Source organism: Capra hircus, chromosome 17, assembly GCF_001704415.2.
Source record: "Capra hircus breed San Clemente chromosome 17, ASM170441v1, whole genome shotgun sequence".
Lineage (NCBI taxonomy): Eukaryota > Metazoa > Chordata > Mammalia > Artiodactyla > Bovidae > Capra > Capra hircus.
This window is the reverse complement of record NC_030824.1, coordinates 696,949-718,364: the sequence shown is the minus strand read 5'-3', so window position 1 is coordinate 718,364 and position 21,416 is coordinate 696,949. Positions and strand designations below refer to the sequence as shown.

Genomic DNA, 21,416 nt, shown 5'->3' with positions numbered 1-21,416 from the left:
TTCTCCCTTTCTATGGCTCTCTTTTCACTTTCTTGAAACCTCATCTTTTGAATCCTAGTTTAAATATTTGTCCATTATCATTAATCTTTCAGATGAGAGACCTTATAAAAGCTCAGATGGAAACACACACACACACACACACACACACACACACACACACACACTACCATCACTACCACTACCACCGGCAATCCAACTGGAAAGCATTTACTGCATGTATACTTTGTCCCTAGCTCTGTTGACTGCTGTGGACTTCCAATATAATTTAAAGACACAGTCCCTTCCTTAAAACATCTAATCTCCCTGGAGAGATAAATCAAATAATATGGCATGGTGTCAGAAGGCAAAAAACCTTGAGTTGTCACACTTTTCAAGCACAAAAGAGCTGAAATGCAGCAGGTACCACTCAGAACCTCCTTTTCTTCCAGGACTGCGAGGCCTGATGCTGTCGGTCATGCTGGCCTCTCTCATGAGCTCCCTGACCTCCATCTTCAACAGTGCCAGCACCCTCTTCACCATGGACATCTACACCAAGATCCGGAAGAAAGCATCTGAGAAAGAGCTCATGATCGCAGGACGGTAAGTACAGCTCCCCCTGTTAAGCCCCATGAAAACCTGAATGACCAGAGAGGTTTCCTCAAGATGGGGAAGACTGGTAGATGCTGGGTAGAATGAGAGTAACCACCGTGGCAAGTTATATCGTTCTCAGTGGCATTTAACTTTAAATCCAAGATCACTGAAGCAGTGTCCCTCTGGAACATGAAACGACATCAGAGATCATTTAATCTGGAGCACGAAACAACATCAGGGATCATTAATCTAACCTCAGTTCATCGGTGAACAAAATGAGGCTTGTCATACCTAAATAAGAAGTTTGGATAGCAGCAGAGCCAGGACTGGAACCCACGGCCAACTGAGTCCTTGTCTAGGCACTGTATACCATCCCACACTGCTGGGGCCAGCCTCGGTGGATCCAGGGTGATTCGAAGGTGGGGACAGAGTTGGCGTCCTTGGAAATAACTTATTTAATTACAGATAGAGAGGGATTAGAAAATTAGCAGAGAAAAAGAGGCTGAATAACTTGGTTTACATGGAATACCAATCACCACCTACGTAGGCCACAGGCGTCTTTCCATTCTCCTGAAGGAGAGGAGGCACTGAGGCCTCCCCGGTCCGATCTTAGAAGCCCAGGCAAAATTAGTAGGCTTGGTGAGTACCCATGCACCAGATGGGAATTCGGCCAGAAAAATGGGGAGCAAGAAAGAACGACATGGGGGAATCAGTCTTTTCGGAAACTGATCCGATTTCTTTATTTTGGGGTTTGCTTATATACCTTTTGTTACACATAGGGATGAATACAGAGTCACCCGGGGGTCAGCAGTCCTGACCTTTATCAAAATCAGGTGCTTTTTTTTTTTTTTTTAAATAAAATCAGGTGCTTTACATAAAAAAAGATCTTAGGGGTTTTACATCATCTTCTGGCCATGAGACCTGCTGACATTTTACGACCCTTTCTTTCTGATAACGAAAAAGCTTATTTTTTCCAAGGGTGTTTTTTTCTCAAACCAGGCACCACCCTCCAAATAAAGTTGCATTCCTATAGGGTGAGGATGTAGTGAGTTACAATCAAGAAAGGAATTTATTTAACCCAAGGTTAACATGATTAATCTTAAAGGTTAATACTTATTTCTCCTATATGCTTAAAGGTTAATACTTATTTCTCCTATATGTTAGTTATATTCATTATAAGGGCAGGGAATATGGAGATTCAGCAGCAAACATCAGCCCAACAAATGAAAATCCTTTCACCAATGTTCCCCTTAAGATCTATTTAGTCTTAAGATAGTGATAAAGTTACATTTTTACATAGCAAGGACACAGTGATTTATAACAAAGTACAGTGATCTATTACAAAAGAGAAAATTCATTAACTCAATAAGTCTAGTATTGCTAACCTTAAAAACTACTATATTTCCTTTTCTATATTCCAAATACATCGATTAATATATTCCCATGTGCCTAAGGATATGGAGGCCTGGTGGCAATCATTGACTCAACAATGAGAAAAGCCCTATGCTAATTAAGACTTTCAAAATACTCCAAACTCTCTGTGTTGTTTATGGTTGAGAGGTATGAAAAGGCAAAATGATAGGATACTGAAAGAGGAACTCCCCATGTCATTAGGTGCCCAATATGCTACTGGAGATCAGTGGAGAGATAACTCCAGAAAGAATGAAGGGATGGAACCAAAGCAAAAACAATCCCCAGTTGTGGATGTGACTGGTGATAGAAGTAAGATCCGATGCTGTAAAGAGCAATATTGCATAGCAACCTGGAATGTCAGGTCCATGAATCAAGGCAAATTGGAAGTGGTCAAACAAGAGATGGCAAGGGTGAACGTCGACATTCTAGGAATCAGCGAACTAAAATGGACTGGAATGGGTGAATTTAACTCAGATGAGCATTATATCTACTACTGTGGGCAGGAATCCCTTAGAAGAAATGGAGTAGCCATCATGGTCAACAAAAGAGTCCAAAATGCAGTACTTGGATGCAGTCTCAAAAACGACAGAATGATCTCTGTTTGTTTCCAAGGCAAACCATTCAGTATCACAGTAATCCAAGTCTATGCCCCAACCAGTAACACTGAAGAAACTGAAGTTGAACGGTTTTATGAAGACCTACAAGACCTTTTAGAACTAACACCCAAAAAAGATGTCCTTTTCATTCTAGGGGACTGGAATGCAAAAGTAGGAAGTCAAGAAACACCTGGAGTAACAGGCAAATTTGGCCTTGGAGTACGGAATGAAGCAGGGCAAAGGCTAATAGAATTTTGCCAAGAAAATGCACTGGTCATAGCAAACACCCTCTTCCAAAAACACAAGAGAAGACTCTACACATGGACACCAACAGATGGTCAACACCAAAATCAGATTGATTATATTCTTTGCAGCCAAAGATGGAGAAGCTCTATACAGTCAACAAAAACAAGACCGGGAGCTGACTGTGGCTTAGATCATGAACTCCTTATTGTCAAATTCAGACTTAAATTGAAGAAAGTAGGGAAAACCACTAGACCATTCAGGTATGACCTAAATCAAATCCCTTATGATTATAGAGTGGAAGTGAGAAATAGATTTAAGGGCCTAGATCTGATAGACAGAGTGCCTGATGAACCATGGACAGAGGTTCATGATATTATACAGGAGACAGGGATGAAGACCATCCCCATGGAAAAGAAATGCAAAAAAGCAAAATGGCTGTCTGGCGAGGCCTTACAAATAGCTGTGAAAAGAAGAGAGGCAAAAAGCAAAGGAGAAAAGGAAAGATATCAGCATCTGAATGCAGAGTTCCAAAGAATAGCAAGAAGAGATAAGAAAGCCTTCCTCAGCGATCAATGCAAAGAAATAGAGGGAAACAACAGAATGGGAAAGACTAGAGATCTCTTCAAGAAAATTAGAGATACCAAGGGAATATTTCATGCAAAGATGGGCTCAATAAAGGACAGAAATGGTATGGACCTGACAGAAGCAGAAGATATTAAGAAGAGGTGGCAAGAATACACGGAAGAACTGTACCAAAAAGATCTTCACGACCCAGATAATCATGATGATGTGATCACTAATCTAGAGCCAGACATCTTGGAATGTGAAGTCAAGTGGGCCTTAGAAAGCATCAATAGGAACAAAGCTAGTGGAGGTGATGGAATTCCAGTGGAGCTGTTTCAAATCTTGAAAGATGATGCTGTGAAAGTGCTGCACTCAATATGCCAGCAAATTTGGAAAACTCCGCAGTGGCCACAGGACTTAAAAAGGTCAGTTTTCATTCCAATCCCAAAGAAAGGCAATGCCAAAGAATGCTCAAAGTACCGCACAATTGCACTCATCTCACATGCTAGTAAAGTAATGCTCAAAATTCTCCAAGCCAGGCTTCAGCAATACGTGAACCGTGAACTCCCTGACGTTCAAGCTAGTTTTAGAAAAGGCAGAGGAACCAGAGATCAAATTGCCAACATATGCTGGATCATGGAAAAAGCAAGAGAGTTCCAGAAAAACATCTATTTCTGCTTGATTGACTATGCCAAAGCCTTTGACTGTGTTGATCACAATCAACTGTGGAAAATTCTGAAAGAGATGGGAATACCAGACCACCTGACCTGCCTCTTGAGAAACCTGTATGCAGGTCAGGAAGCAACAGTTAGAACTGGACATGGAAAAACAGACTGGTTCCAAATAGGAAAAGGAGTACATCAAGGCTGTATATTGTCACCCTGCTTATTTAACTTCTACAAAGAGTACATCATGAGAAACGCTGGACTGGAAGAAATGCAAGCTGGAATCAAGATTTGCTGGGAGAAATATCAGTCACCTCAGATATGCAGATGACACCACCCTTATGGCAGAAAGTGAAGAGGAGCTAAAAAGCCTCTTGATGAAAGGGAAAGAGGAGAGTGAAAAAGTTGGCTTAAAGCTCAACATTCAGAAAACGAAGATCATGGCATCTGGTCCCATGACTTCATGGAAAATAGATGGGGAAACAGTATAAACAGTGTCAGACTTCATTTTTGGGGCTCCAAAATCACTGCAGATGGTGACTGCAGCCATGAAATTAAAAGACGCTTACTCCTTGGAAGAAAAGTTATGACCAACCTAGATAGTACATTCAAAAGCAGAGACATTGCTTTGCCGACTAAGGTCCGTCTAGTCAAGGCTATGGTTTTTCCTATGGTCATGTATGGATGTGAGAGTTGGACTGTGAAGAAGGCTGAGTACCGAAGAATTGATGCTTTTGAAGTGTGGTGTTGGAGAAGACTCTTGAGAGTCCCTTGGACTGCAAGGAGATCCAACCAGTCCATTCTGAAGGAGATCAGCCCTGGGATTTCTTTGGAAGGAATGATGCTAAAGCTGAAGCTCCAGTACTTTGGCCACCTCATGTGAAGAGTTGACTCATTGGAAAAGACTCTGATGCTGGGAGAGATTGGAGGCAGGAGGAGAAGGGGACGACAGAGGATGAGATGGCTGGATGGCATCACGGACTCAATGGACATGAGTCTGAGGGAACACTGGGAGATGGTGATGGACAGGGAGGCCTGGCGTGCTGCGATTCATGGGGTCGCAAAGAGTCGGACAGGACTGAGCGACTGAACTGAACTGAACTGAAACAATCATGTGCGTAGTGGCAGGAGTATGGATAATCCTGTCACGCAAGCTAGTCTGTCAGCAGAGAGGTTTGATCTGAGACACCCTTGTCACACCCAGGGCAGGGAATTAGCAGCAATTATTCGCACAACAAATGAAAAACCCTTCACCAATATAATTCCTAACCAACCCACTATACTGACAATTTCCCAAAAGATTTTGCCTTTAGTAAGTCTAAAACATCTCATGCCTCTCAGGTTGGGAGGCTGTAAACAATCACATGTGGCCAGAGGAACCTATACAGGTGGGCTAGATAACCTTCAGAGGAGTCCGTAAGTTGAAACACTCTTGCCATGCCCAGGAATTTTTATTGACTTGGAGCTGCACGTTTACTCCTTCTCCAAGAGAACCGGTGGGGAACAGCCCCCCATAAAGTCAGAGGTGTAGGCGAGAGCATGAAACAGTAAAGTAGGTAGACTCTGGTTTTGGGGGTAGATGCTTGGGAACAGGGGGTTTCCTGAGGCTTGATCACGCTTTTGCATATGCCAGGCCTCCTTCCTCATGCTGGCTCCCAGCACCACACTGTCTTGCTCAGGCCTGCACATTGCAACTCTCCTCTCTGGGCGTCTTTTAGGCCCAGGTGCCTCCAGTGCCTTGACCCTTTGCTGTAGCATTTTACAGGACCATTGTGAGGGTCAGGTGATACTATGCTTGTGAATGTGCTTTGCACAGTCTAAAGCACCATACTCTGTGCACACTCGTTATTGTCAAGTGGGCTAATGGACACAACAGGATACTGGACCCCGTAAGTATGGATCTGTGGGCCAGGTGTGCCCATTATCTCGATTATCCATGGAGCAGAGGCTCTGGGTAGAGGACCAGCAGAAGCTCTGCTGTGTCTCTCTAGGGGGCGAAGGCAGGCCAACCTCCTCAGGGCAGGTGAAAAACTCCCTGGGATGTCTGTCCAGGGAAAGTTTCCCGGGGAGTGCTGCTGCCTCCTAAATCTCATGAGCAAGACTGGGGCAAAGGAAGGAAAGGAACATGACAGGCCCCTTGCAGGTGATGAAACACCTGGCACCCAGGGGAGGTTGGACTGGGCCAGAGTCTGCCCTCTGCTTCACAGGAAGCAGCATGGCTCCCTGACAGGGTTTTCCTCTGAAAGATGGTTACTGGCATTCTCTGCTATGTATAAGACTCAAGATGCAACATGGAAAGAAAATTTTGTTGCTTTACTCAGGGCTGGATCTCTTGGCCCTGAGATTGTGATGAGGCTCACCCTTTTCGTGCATCCAATGATTGCTGCTCTGGGGTTTGTCCCTGTCTTCAATAAGCTTACAGTTACAAGAAACAATTCTACACTGTGCTGTGGTGCCTGTAAGAGCAATTACAGGCTCAGAGAAGGGAGAGATGACTGTACTAGTCAGTAGCTGAGCAAGGCTCCTGGGGGAGGGAGACCCCAATCTATGTCTAAATGGTGGATAGGATCTGAATAAATGGGAGGCAATGGGAGGGGTACTTAAGAGGGAGAAATACGTGAGCAAGAACACTACTTTGTGAAGGTTAGGTTAAGACTCTTCTGCCTTAAATTCCAGAGATAAGAGAACCACTGCCTTCTTTCTAATTAAATCAAGAGGTTAAAAGGAACCCTCCCATCTTTCCCAGGTGATTCAGTGGTAAAGAATCTCTCTACCAATGCAGAAATTCTAGGACACTCGGGTCTGATCCCCAGGTCAGGAAGAGCCACTGGAGGAGGAAATGGCACCCCACTCCAGTATTCTTCCCTGGAAAATCTCAAGGGCAGAGGAACCTGGCAGGCCACAGTCTATGGGGTTGTGAAGAGTCGTATATAACTGAGCACGCATCCCATCTTTTCAGGACTTGAAGTAAAACTCAAAAGGAGGAGAGCTAGTGATTCCCTGGTGGCTCAGATAATAAAGTCTTCCTTCCTGCAGTGTGGGAGACCTGAGTTCAATCCCTGGGTTGGGAAGTTCCCCTGGAGAAGAAAATGGCACCCCACTCCAGTATTCTTGCCTGGAAAATCCCATGGATGGAGGAGCCTGGTGGGGTACAGTTCACAGGGTTGCAAAGATTCGGACATGACTGATCGACTTCACTTTAACTTTCAGAGAACTCCCAGGTGCTCCTGTGGTTAGGATTCCTTGTTCTCACTGCCAAGGGTGCAAGTTCAATCCCTGGTTGGGAAACTGAGATCCCATAAGTCATGAGGCATGGCCAAAAAAAAAAACAACCGAAAAAGGAGACTGGCTCCAAAGTCCACACCTTTGTTCCTAAACTCCACTGCCTCTCAAAGTGGATTCTTTCCTGGGGGTTAGGGGGTTGACTTTACTATGGAAAATCAAGTGCATTTTACTTACAGGCAAAGATTTTCCTGAAGGAGCAGTACTATGCGCTTATTTGCTCAGTCATGTCCAACTCTTTGCAACCCCATGGACTGTAGCCCACCAGGCTCCTCTGTCCATGGGGATTCTCCAAGCAAGAATACTGGAGTGAGTTGCCATGCCCTCCTCCAGGGGATCTTCCCAACCCAGGGATCGAACCCAAGTCTCCCACAGTGCAGGTGGATTCTTTACTGTCTGAGCCCCAAGGGAAGCCCCCGAAGGAGCAGAATACAGAAGAAAAGAGTCTCAATGAATTAGCTAATTATTTTTCCCTGCTCTGGTCATATAAACCTTTCTATCTATCTATCTTTACTGTTGCTGTTGCTCAGTTGCTCAGCACGTCTGACTCGTTGTGACCCCATGGAATGTAGCCCTCCAGGCTCCTTTGTACGTGGAATTTCCCAGGCAAGAATACTGGAGTGCATTGCCATTTCATTCTCCAGGGGCTCTTCCTGATCTAGGGATTGAACCTGAGTCTCCCGTACTGCAGGCGGTTTCTCTATCTATCTATCTATAACTATTCCAGTGGAGCCATTTGTTGACACCCTGCTGTGGGGCTTGATTTCAGGTTGTTCATGCTGGTGCTGATCGGCGTCAGCATCGCCTGGGTGCCCATCGTGCAGTCAGCACAAAGTGGACAGCTCTTCGACTACATCCAGTCCATCACCAGTTACTTGGGACCACCCATCGCAGCAGTCTTCCTGCTTGCTATCTTCTGCAAGAGAGTCAATGAGCCGGTAGGTATCGAGAATGTCTAGGAAAGTCATTCAGGACAGAAATTCCCATCTGGATTTGTATATTCTTTGGGAGGAATTCTACTTCCAGAGATCTTGAGCAGGAATGAAGGTGCTGGTGAGGGTTTATATGGAAAATCCTCCAGGGACCTTGGGACTTTCCTTCTCCTTGCTGCAGGTTCTAAATTAATTCCCAAGTAATGATGTGTGTTTTCCGTCTACTCTGGGTGATTCTCACTGTGTGGCTCTCTCTGGGAAGCTTGTAGCCTCTGGGCAAACAGCTCCATGGGAATTGCTAGCACAGGCTACCTCCTGGGTTCTGCAGGGGGCTAGGTTTTCCAGCCAGCATTTCTAAGGGCCCAGTGAAGGACCAAGAAGTGATACTCCAGCCAGATAGGGATAAGGGTGAGGGGACTTTGGATCTATAAAAGGGGCTGATGGAAAAGTTCCTTTCTCCTCTTCCTCTAAAAGACCCAATTTCTTTCAGTGTCTTCAAGGAATACAGATTAGCTCACAAGTAATTGTGTTATAACTGAATGTGCCTAAATCTGGAGTCTAATGGTAATAGTAGCTGCAGGTAGAGAAATTCAAAGTATTTTTAAAGTTAAAGGGATTTTTTTTTTTTTTTGGCACTGAGAACTTGGGTGTTATTCTAACCAAGGGCTTCCCAGGTAGCTCAGTGGTAAAGAATACACCTGCCAGTGCAGAAGATGTAGGAGACATGGGCCCAGTCCCTCCACTGGGAAGATCTCCTGGAGGAGGAAATGGCAGCCCAATCCAGTACTCTTGCCTGGAAAAGCCCATGGACAGAGGAGTCTGGCAGGTCCATGGGGTCGCAAAAGAGTTGGTTGGACATGACTGAGCAACTAAGAACACTCAAATACCCAGTCGAGTTACTAAGAGGTGGTAAACAGAGCCACTGAAGGCCTGACCTAACATCCCCAGTCGTATTCTGAACCCCAGCGTTCCTGTTTCAGATGGCCTGGAGCTCATATTTCTCTCACTGTTATTCTTTCGTCTCTGTCCCCCAATGAATGCACAGCTGTTTCCCAAATACAGTGTTCATCATCCAGGCTCTTCTTTCACAGGGAGCCTTTTGGGGGTTGATCATAGGATTTTTGATCGGGGTGTCCCGTATGATTACCGAGTTTGCCTATGGAACCGGGAGCTGCACGGAGCCCAGCAACTGTCCCACGATTATCTGTGGTGTACACTACTTGTACTTTGCCATCATCCTCTTTGTCGTTACTATCATCGTCATCCTGGCCGTCTCCCTCTTCACCAAGCCCATTGCAGATGTGCATGTGAGTATCCATGTAGGAGGCTGTCCTGCCTGGTTTTGCGTTCATGCTGCAGCACTCAACTTGATTGCTTTGGCTCAGTTAGAGGCCTCTTACTCTCATGACTAAAATAGGCTGTCCTTGTCTTTGGTGTCACGTAAAAGGACACATGGGCTTTCCAGGTGGCTCAGTGGTAGAGAATCCACCTGCAATGCAGGAGACCTGGGTTCGACCCCTGCGTCGGGAAGATGCCCCAGAGGAGGAGATAGCAACCCACTCCAGTATTCTTGCCTGGGAGACTTTATGGACAGAGGAGTTTGATGGGCTACAGTCCATGGTGTTGCAGAGAGTTGGACATGACTTAGCAACTGAGCATGCGCAGAAGGACAGGACAGGGAGTGCAGTTTGCCAGCAGAGCAGTGTCAAGACTATCTTCAGCAGGCCGCATTTCAGCCCAAGGGACTGTCCTCTGGATCCTGCTGCCCGAGTGACGGCTTAGGTGCACGGCAATGAGATCACGTGGGCTGACGCAGGGTTACCCCAGCTTGGATGTTTATTTCCCAGATAGGAATGCATATTTCTTGTAATAGACTCCAGGTCATAGCTTCCAAAGGTCCCAGCAAGGGACATACCTAGTTGTAAAAATCACCACGCTGAGGGAAATCTGAAGCATGATATACCCTTTATTCTTTTCCCCCCAATGAAGCCTCCAAACAATTGCCCATGGAATTTAAGAAATTTCAAACAGTATCAAAGTCTAATTGATTCAAGACTTCAAAGATGACAAGTACTCTTCTTTAGCTCTAGATGTCGCCCTTGGTTTAGGGAATGTTTGCAGCCCTCCCAGTGCAGATGAAGATTACCAATTATGGGTCGCTTTTTACCATAAGCAGTGAAGTCTGGTAACCCAGCACAGCTAGCATTCTCCCCTTTTCAGGTTTCCAGGGAACAGAGCTAGAGTGTTAACCCAAGATCACATTTGTCTGAAGAGAAAGAGAAAGGGTTTTGTTGGTCCCTTTCTTATGCATACACAAAAATAGGAATCCCTAACAGACCTTTAACCTCAGCACCAAATTTTCAAAACTGTGACCAACCTTGATGTCAAACAAAGATTGCTTTTATAGTGGCAGAACCGCCATCAGAGTTATTGGCCAAATCTGTCACAGACTCTCTTTATGTTGTATTAATTGCTTCTTGATGCGTCAGTTTTTAAAAATATTGTAGCCCTAAACACATTTAGTTCCATGCTTCTTGAAATAAAGTAGTTTCTGGTTTCATGTCAATAGAAAGTATACCTCCAGCTTTTCCTATTCTAACTGGCTCATGAGTCTACAATTAATATGGTACAAAAATCTGATCTTACTTACACTGCTGGTCTGGATAAATGGGTGCCTGGCCTTCTTTCCTAGCCTGAATGCTAAAAGGAACAAATTTATTTATCATATGTAACAAGAGATCATTCATTCAAAACATTTCTATGCTCACGACAGTCTCAACCTCCGAATATGCCCATATCCTAGGGGATGGTATGTGCATGTATATGATTTATATCCACGTTCCCAACATATTCAGAGATAGTGCTGTGGATGGGAACTGTTATCTGTGTTGTTGATGGAGTTGAGAGCCACATTCCTTTTCCTTTCTCGACACACATCTCTTTGTCCTCCCAACTTCTTGGCCCAGGACACTACTTGGATCTTCCTGCTAACCTGTTCTGCTTTCTCCACAGCTCTACCGCCTGTGCTGGAGCCTGCGTAACAGCAAAGAGGAGCGTATTGACCTGGATGCAGAAGACGAGGACATTCAAGACGCCCGGGAGGATGCCTTAGAAATAGGTGATTTGCGGCTCAGAGCCTATTCCCAAGTTACTCCTCTAACCACAAGACCACCTTACTGAAGCCTTCGCCAAGTGCCTTCAAAGCTCAGATCTCTCTTTCTGGAGGGGAGTGAGGAGCGGGGTATGGGGTGAGATGGATAAATGGGTTTTGGGCAGTTTACTCAAGGCCTTGTCAAGGGGAGGAGGAGGATGCAGAATCGTCCCAGCTCTTCCCTTTTTGGTTTACAGTGCTCAGTGAGGAAGCACAGGTGAGATATTCACCACCCTGACTTGGTTTGGGGCTTGGCTAGGGACAAGGGAAGACACTAGCTTATAAACTGAAAGCAGTTGGGACCAAAGCTATGGTCAGTTCTAGTGATATCAGGGGGATGAGATAGAGGCTCTTAGGGTCTTGTGTCTTGCTGGCTTACCATATCATGTTTAAAATATCAGATTTCCTTGCAAGTCCACTAAGATCATGCTTGTTGTTGTTTGTTGTTCAGTCGCTAAGTCGCTTCTGACTCTTTGTGACCCTGTGGACTGCAGCCCACAAGGCTTCCCCATCCTCACTCTCTCCTGGAGTTTGCTCAAACTCATGTCCATTGAGTTGGATGCCATCCAATAATTTCATCATCTGTCATCCTCTTCTCTTTTTGCCTTCAATCTTCTCCAGCATCAGGGTCTTTCCAATAAATCAGCTCTTCATACCAGGTGGCCAAAGTATTGGAGTTTCAGCTTCAGCACCAGTGCTTCCAATGAATATTCAGGGTTGATTTTGTTTAGGGTTGACTGGTTTGATCTCCTTGCTGTCCAAGGGACTCTAAGAGTCTTCTCTGGCACCACCATTCGAAATCATCAATTCTTCAGAGCTCTAAGATAATGCTTAGTCAATGCTTAGAGACTTATCCTGATCATGGAGCAATGTTTTCCTCAATTTCTGTGTTGGAGCTTTTCCTCCCTACATGGGAGGGGTGCACACATGGAGGATGGTCGTGGTGATGTGTGCTGTGCAGAGGTGTGGGAGCACAAGGTCATGTGTGGTTTACTGGTACTGGGCTGGAGAGAGGAGGGCAGTGGTCTCTGACCATGGTGCTGAAAACACAGTGGGCTTGATTTCATATCTGCTGCTGCTGCTGCTACTGCTAAGTCGCCTCAGTTGTGTCCGACTCTGTGTGACCCCATAGACGGCAGCCCATCAGGCTCCCCATCCCTGGGATTCTCCAGGCCAAGAATACTGGAGTGGGTAGCCATTTCCTTCTCCAATGCATGAAAGTGAAAAGTGAAAGTGAAGTCGCTCAGTTGTGCCTGACTCTTAGCGACCCCAAGGACTGCAGCCTACCAGGCTCCTCTGTCCATGGGATTTTCCAGGCAAGAGTACTGGAGTGGGGTGCCATTGCCTTCTCTGATTTCATATCTAGTGAGTCACAAACCTGGGATTCTAACCCAGGTCTGCTCGCCTTTAATGCCACACTTGGGCTCAGAGGACAGAATTAGTTCCCTTGGTGGGCATCCACATTTTAGTGGCAAGGTCAGTTGAATGGTTTGACTCAGCAGTATCAGATCTTAAGCCCTTGAAGTGTTGCTCACTTGCTGCCCTGGATCAGGGACTGAATAGACCAATCCTTGCCACATGACTGGATCTGTTGTGAAGCCTTGGGATTTCCAGGTGCAGTCAGTACACTCTTGAGTCATGCCAAACTCATTGCTTTCAGTGATGTGGCAAACAGATATGGGTTTCTCTGGTTGAGAGGTGGGTTTTCCACATTCTTGACATGTCACAGTCCCTCAGTCAATGGTTAACATTTCTCTCTCATAAGCTATTATTTCTTGTTTGATTCTGAGTGTCTGAAATCAAAATGTATTTCCTTTGGGCCCAACAGAGGTAAAATATACCACCATAGTATATTATGGAGAATCCAACTGTTAACATCATCTTGTAATTAATTACCTTTATTCAAACCTTAATCTGCACCATTTTTATTCCTGCAAACAAGAAAAGTGGGAGTTGTGTGCAGAGTGGCAGATGTGTCATGGCCTGATATCTCCTCTGGAGATCTTTTCTAGTACCTCCTGCTTCTGTACCCAACAGTCCTTTTATTCCTTTCCCCAGACACAGAAGCTTCTGAGGAGAAAAAAGGATGCCTCAGGCAGGCCTATGACATGTTCTGCGGCCTGGACCAGCAGAAAGGCCCCAAAATGACGAAGGAAGAGGAGGCAGCCATGAAGCTGAAGATGACAGACACCTCGGAGAAGCGTTTGTGGCGGATGGTAGTGAACATCAACGGCATCATTCTGCTGGCCGTGGCTGTCTTCTGCCATGCCTACTTTGCCTGAGTCCTGCTTTCTGCTGCAGGCTGTGCTTGTGGAGGCTGGAGTCTTCACTCTGTCTCTCTTTGGTCCCATTCAGTGGCGTTGAAGGGACACCAGCCAGTTGTAAACTCTGCCCTGTTGATAAATGTGTACATTTGTAATTACAGGCTAGCTAGAGAAAAATCACTGATTTGCTGTTAACTTATATATTCGAGTCCAGTGTGGTACAGTCATCTGTACATATCAGAGCTGCAGAAGGAAATCCCACTCATCCCAGTGTCTAGGAAAATGCAGACTAAGATACAGAAGCCCCGTGATGTCTGATGCACATTTTTCTCAGGTAGATTCAGCATGTTAACATTGTTTGTGATCCTTAAATACTGCTTAAAGAGTTGTGGTCCCCTGGTTACTACCACTTTCTCTATCTAACATCCCCTGTCATTTTTTTAAAACTTTATTTTACTTTAAGAAAGCATCACCCTACCTCATGAAATCCTTGTCAAGTTTTCCTGGCATGAGAAAAATCAACCTGATAAATTGATGAACATATTGAAGCTGAGGATGGGAGCTTGATGGGGTCTGTGTCCTGGGTGTTTGCTCTTTGAAGGAGAGGCCTGGACATGGCAGTACCAGTCCAATGAGAGGGATCCAAGCACCAGCCTCGGGCCAGGGGGGAAAGCAGATAATCTCGAGAAAAGAGGATTTTCTGGCTTTCTTGAAAGTGTTCATTGTCAGTTCCTTGTGTTTGAGATTTCATTTATTTTGGCATTTCCTGTGCCTGGACTATCTTAGCCACTCAGTAATGTTTGTGGACATAATGGATGACATGTGTATTTGTTAATAAATGCTTGTTTTCTTTTTGGGCTTCCCTGGTGGCTTAGATGATAAAGAGTCTGCCTGCAGTGCAAGAGACCTAGGTTTGATCCCTGGGTTGGGAAGATCCTCTGGAGAAGGAAATGGCAACACACCCCAGTATTCTTGCCCGGAGAATCCTATGGACAGAGGAGCCTGGCAGGCTACAGTCCATGGGGTCACAAAGAGTTGGACACGACTGAGTGACTTCACTTTTCTTTTTGGTTAACCTTATGGCTGCACAGAGTACACTCTCTGGTGACTGTAATGAATCGGGGTGCATTTTCCAGAGGCTCCACTTCCTCATGGTGCTGATGTAACTGATTCTGTGTCACATAATGAGCAAACATGCCTCTGGGGGCACTTGTCATCTCAGAGCAGCCGGACTCTCCTGAAACACTGACACTTGTAGCCCAAGATCCTCCTCCCTATGAGCTCAGGTGGCCACAGCTCTTTTTCCTTATGTGTCTTGACTGGTGATCATCCATTGAACAAGGTTAGAGTGGGCAGTCTCTGTTCCAGGTGGTAGCGTTCAACATTTTTATTTTCTGTTGTAACTCTTTCCTAAGGAGAAATTTTAAAAATTAAATTTAAATTTGATTAATCCTTTTGGTTCCACCTGTGAAATCTTAATCATTTTTTTAATACAGTCCTGTGGAAGTCGTGATGTTTGTATTGACAGATTTGAGGCTAGCTTAGCAAATAGGTGGAATCTGAGGTTTTGTGGAGCAGCTGAGAGTAGTTCCTGGGGTGTAAAAATGGTTCAACAGGTAAAGAATGGCTTGTTCTTATGAAAGGAAAAGAAAATATTTGGTGTGCTGCCCTCCAACGCACTCCAGTATTCTTGCCTGGAGAACCCCAGGGACAGAGGAGCCTAGTGGGCTGCTGTCTATGGGGTCGCACAGAGTCGGACACGGCTGAAGTGACTTAGCAGCAGCAGCAGCAGCCTATTCCCCTTAAGCCAGGCAGAGAGGAGGGAAAAGTGGAGAATTTCGCATGGCCAGTATTACTCAGAGTACTCAGCTTTGTGGGGAGTTTGTGATATTTTTGAGCTCAGAGAGTCTAAAGAATGATGACTGAAAGCTGGTGGACGGAGCAGGCGTTAAGTATCTAGATTGCCCTAGATTCTGTTTCTGGCCTTGCCAATGATCCTCTGTGTATATTGTGATAAATTAATTTTTTTTCTCAACTGTGTATTTTTCTCTTTGAAAAAATGAGGACGTTGGTGCTTATAGCATATACCTACCTCCTCTAGGTGTGACGAGGTCACTTTGAAAAGTGGATGAGTGAAAAGAGGGTGGCATCTTTCTTACATACATGAAGAATGCCGACAGATGTTATACTAAACTGCATTTAGTCCTTTTCATTAAAATTTATTACTTTGGTAAAAAAAAATAAAAACATTGAAAAGCCATAACATCTTGATTTCCTGTTTTCTAGCCATTCTAGACAAATGCTGACCATGTCTGTAGTGAGAATTAGTTGGCACAAGATATGGATTAGGAAGCAGAAGCCAGGAAAGTTGAGAATAGAATCTAGCAACTTGAGCAAGTTAGCTACATGTAGCAAAGTTTGGAGAGGATTTCAACTTCAAAACCTCTAGTAAAGACAAGATGAGTCACTCTACCTTCAGCGTTCCATGAGAACCACTTGGGTAACCAGGGCCCAGTAAGTGATAAATTGTATTAGAATGATGTCACGGATGCAGGAAAGAGATGTTTCTGTCCTCAGATGGAAGGCATGTGCTGTGGGGCAAAGTGATTGCTCATTAATGTTAGTTTATAGAACTGAAAAACCATGCCCTGTCAGGAAAAAAGCTTCTTTATGTGTGGAGCTTCTTTACATATGGACTGATGCTGAAGCTGAAACTCTGTTACTTTGGCCACCTAATGCAAAGAACTGACTCATTGGAAAAGACCCTGATGCTGGGAAAGATTGAAGGTGCAAGGAGAAGGGGACAACAGAGAATGAGATGGTTGGATGGCATCACCAACTCAATGGACATCAGTTTGAGTAAACTCCAGGAGTTGGTGATGGACAGGGAGGCCTGGCGTGCTGCAGTCCATGGAGGTGCAAAGAGTCAGACACGACTGAGCGGCTGAACTGAACTGAACGTATGGAGGACCATTTTAAAAGGAATCTCTCAAAATGAGAAGACAAAGCTGCTTCTGTGCAGAATGATGTTGGTCCTGGGGGCTTTGACAGACCTGGTAGCATTTCTTACTTCTGTACAACTGAGTCAGGCATTGGTGTTTGCATGGAAAAATTTCTACCTTAAAAAAATTATTTTAAAAATTGGAGTATAATTGCTTTACAATGTTGTGTTAGTTCTGCTGTACAACACTGTGACTCAGCCATGAGTATACGTATATCCCCTCCCTCTTGAGCTTCCCTCCCACCCTACCCATCCCACCCTCTAGGTCATCACAGGGCGCTGAACCGAGCTCCCTGAGCTATACAGCAGCTCCCCGCTAGCTAGCTATGTTACACGTGGTTGTGTGTGTATGTCAGTGCTACTGTTGATCAAATTTCTACCTTTGAAACTCATTAGCGCTCTCACTTTTCACTAGTACTGAAAGCACCATTTCCTGAAAGATCTGCTACAGCGTGTTCCGCTTCACAAAAGCAAGCCTTGGAAGAAAAACACATGTGTGCTTAGCTGGAGGAGAGAGATTGTTTTTTAACATTACCCCCAACCCAGTCCCAAGAATACTCCTTCTAACCTTCAAATTGGATTTCGGGGAACCAAGGTTTTGAATGAGGTGCTATTGCCTTGACGGTTTGGTGGGGATGGAATTAAGGTGATGTGTGTGAGGTTAACAGGGTGGGATTGTTTGGCTCTGGAGGGTTCAGGGGAGTGTTATTCAGTCCCTGAGCTTCGCATTGCATCCGTAACTCAGCCAGCTTTTTTCTGTCACATTAGCTTCTGCTGTTCTATGACGGCTCTCCCAAGACTCCCAGGACACAGGTAATGATGCTGTCTGCTTCTAGGGCACACCCAGCTTGAGAGAAGCTGGTCCTTGTGTGGCCCTGTGTTCCTAAATCACACTCAAAGGCCAAACTAAACATTAGATGTTTCAGATTGGAAAAATTCAAATTAGAATTCTGACGCTTGGCTTGTATCTTCTGATAGTCCCAGAGTCAAGGTGCTGGAGTCCTGGGAGCCCCCGCTGCTTTCTCTTTCACTGTTTGCTGAAAACCTCTGTGATGCTGCCATCCAAAGGCCCTGCCCCACCTGCCTGCTCTCACCCTCAGGCCCCGTGGGCTCAGTGTGCAGTTCTATTTCCTTTTGCTGTATGACATCCACGTCAGATGATTGTTTCCACAGGAAACTGTGACTTGGGAATCCATAAGGTGCAGAACTGACTTTACTTGCGCTGTAGGCTCAATTGTGTTCTCTTCTCCCACTCACTCATTTGGTTAAGTCTAATTCCCTAGTGCCTCAGACTGTGACTGCAGGGTCATGGGAACTAAGATCCCGCATGCCATTTGGTATGGCACCCCGCCCCCAGGTAATAAAGTTTAGAAAATAAATGCTTTAAAAATGGTGATGTCTAGGGCTTCCCTGGTGGCTCAGTGGTAAAGAATCTGCCTGCCAATGCAGGAAAAATGGGTTCGATCCCTGATCTGGGAAGATCCCACAAGCACAAGCCGCAGATCAACTAAGCCACAACTACTGAGCCTGTGCTCCAGGGCCGGGGAGCTGAAACTATTGAGCCCACAGGCCGCAACTACTGAAGCGCAGGCGCCCCAGAACTTGTGCGCCACAACAAGAGGAGCCACCGCAGTGAGAAGCCCACTAGAGGGTAGCACCCGCGTGGCCCAACTAGAGAAAAGCCCCCTCAGCCATGAAGACTCAGCACAGCCAAGAATAAACAAATAAACAAACATTAAAAAATGGTGACGTCTGCAGTATGGTGGAGGAGGCCACGCCATACTCTCATCCTCCAATAAAAACATGGAAAGTTGGACAGCAACTGTCAGAACCAGTTTTGTGAGAATTCTAGAAAATGGTTTATGAAAGTTGATGGCAAACAAACAAGCATGGAAGCAAGAAAAAGTCATACTAAATGGCTGGAAGGTTTGTGGCACTCTCACTCCTTTCCCGCACCCTCTCTGTGGTGGCAGTCGTGGGACAGCACCTGTCGTTAAGCGGCACCCCTTAGAGGAGGGGTAGCCCAGGCTCCCAGCGTGGAACCACTTCCCTAGGTCCAGAGAGGGCAGAGCCGACCGTGTTCACAAATTACTGTGGAAGCCTGTTCTCTTTCCTCCCTGGGTGGCTACCTGAAGGACTGACACTAGGTGGCGCTCTGTTTCACCTAACCGGACTCCAGAGCGAGGAAGCTTGAAAACACTGCAAGCCAACTAACCAGCCGCAGAGGCCTGTTATTTCAAAACATACAACAGGGAGTACCCTGGTGGTCCAGTGGTTAAGCCTCCGTGCTTTCAAGGCAGGGGGCACGGGTTCCATCCCTGGTCTGGGAACTAAGATCACACACGCCATGCAGCATGGCCTAAAAACAAAAAGTATAGCATAGACTGCTTAAGGCAAAATCTTAGGGGAGATGTCATTGGGAAATTAAGACATCCAAAAGCAACTATATATACTGGGGAATTTAGAAAGCCATATTTAGAAAGACCAGGGTAAGAAGACACATGCTTAGAAGAAGCCTGAGAAGACCCTAAGCTTTCATCTTGGTCAGATCCAGTGCAAGCCTGGTTAGGAGCTGAAGAAGGGCCTCAGACAGTAAGTCTGGAAAACTGGGAGAACTCCTGGAATTCAAGGAAATCTCTATCAAAACAACTGAACAGAAGCGAAGGAACAAAGACTTCCACGGCCACATCAATAAAGAATATGGGCATTGCCACAGTAGTCTGGGAAAGTCACTAAACAAATGGATTTGTACACTATTTAACAACGAATGAACTATACAAACAGCTCATGCAGCTCAATACCAAACAAGCTGATAAAAAAATGGGTGGGAGATCTAAACAGATATTTCTCCAAAGGAGACATTCAGGTGGCCAAAAGCGCAGGACAAGTTGCTCAACATCTCTAATTATTAGGGAAATGCAAATCAAAACTACAAGGAAGGTATCACCTCCCACCAGTCAGAATGGCCATCATCAAACAATCTACAAACGATAAATACTGGAAAGGGTGTGGAGAAAAAGGACCCTATCTACACTGTTGATGGAATTGTCAACTGGTACAGCAAGTATGGAGAACAGTATGAAGGGTCCTCAAAAATCCAAAAATAGAGCTACCATATGATCCAGCAGTCCCACTCCTGGGCATCTCACTCCAGAGGAAACCATAATTTGAAAAGACACACACAACCCACTGCTCATGGCAGCGCTATTTACAATAGCCAGGACAAGAGACAACCTAAATATCCCTCAGCGGCTGAAAGGATAAAGGAGACGTGTGCGTGTATGCAGTGGAATATCACTCACCAACAAAAACAAAATAATGCCATTTGCACTGACCTGGATGGACCTAGAGACGGTCATATTGAGTGAAGTAAGCCAGAAAGAAAGAAACAGCATGTGATATTGCTTATACGTGGAATCTTAAAAAATGGTACAAATGAACTTATTTATAAAACAAACAGATGTAGAATACAATCTTATGGTTACCAAGGGGGAAAGACCCCCTGGAGGAGGAAATGCCAACCCACTCCAATATTCTCGCCTGAAAAATTCCATGGACAAAGGAGCCTGGGAGGCTACAGTCCATGGGGTCACAAAGAGTTGAACACAACTGAAGTAACTTAGCATGCACACATTAGTCAAATACTGTAGATAATACCAAGTAATTGAAACAACTGTGAATGTTTCTCAGTAGAAAGATGGTCAAATTATGGTAAATGATTTTATGGAATAATGTGCTACTGAAAAGAATGAGGGATACCTATACGTACTAATAGGTGAAGAGCTCCAACATAAATATTATACTGAAAAGTCAGTCACGGAACTACACACAATGTCAAAACAAATACAGAGAAAGACATATTCCAGTAACAAAGCAAATAAAGAATTAATGGTAATGTAGAAAATTAGATTTGGTAATTATTGCACAACTCTGATTATTCTAAAACAAACTTAATTGTACACTTTAAATAGATGAATTATGTGAACTATTTTTAAAAAGTAGCCTAAAAATCGATAAAAATAGAATCAAACTATTTAAAAAAGTAGTCTAAAAATCATGCAAGTTCTCTGGTGGTTCAGTGGCTGGGACTCAGCGCTTTCACAGCCAGGGCCCAAGTTTAATCCCTGGTTGAGGAACTAAGATCCTATAGCCACAAGGCATGACCAAATTAAAATAAAAAAGAAGTCTAAAAATCAATGGCTTGATATGCTAACATTTAGGAGGGGGGTGGCTTTATTTGAGATATGTTAATAATAAATTCACGAATATATTTACAGCTGGTATTTTCAACTCATCTCCTCTTAACTATTAGGAAATATTTCTATTTTCGAAATCTTTGAGAGCAATGAAGGGAAGACAGAAGTTCACTTTGATAGATGAAGAGGTTATTATGTGAGGCAGAGTTGGGAGAGGCATTCCTTCTAAGTGGAAACCTCTAGAAACTGCAGAAAGTAACTGTAAGTTAGGGCAATCTGCCTGTTGAGCTATAAAAAAATTTAGACCGAGTGCTTCCAGTTTATGTACACCTTGAATCAACTCACTGACTTTCTAAATTATCAACTCTCTCTTTCTCTTTATTGACACAAAGGAACAACAAAAGCTAAAATCCAGGTGTATGGTCGTCTCATTCAATAAACTGCTTATCTGCCTTTGCAACACAAAAAAGTGATACAAGTGAAAAATCAATAAAATTATCTTTGCTTAATAAATGCTCCAGTAGCTCAGACAGAGT

The 21,416-nt window shown here is 44.7% G+C and overlaps 1 protein-coding gene across 2 annotated transcripts in view; it reads left to right on the top strand.

The window, feature by feature from the left end:
* Positions 1 to 14,542, top strand: part of SLC5A1 (solute carrier family 5 member 1) — a 54,275-nt gene extending 39,733 nt beyond the window's left edge. The window contains 5 exon segments of one of the 2 annotated variants that reach the window (NM_001314323.1): positions 429 to 579; positions 8,106 to 8,274; positions 9,360 to 9,575; positions 11,281 to 11,386; positions 13,478 to 13,701. In NM_001314323.1, the coding sequence (NP_001301252.1) occupies positions 429 to 579; positions 8,106 to 8,274; positions 9,360 to 9,575; positions 11,281 to 11,386; positions 13,478 to 13,701 (866 nt within the window). 2 annotated transcript variants of the gene reach the window in all.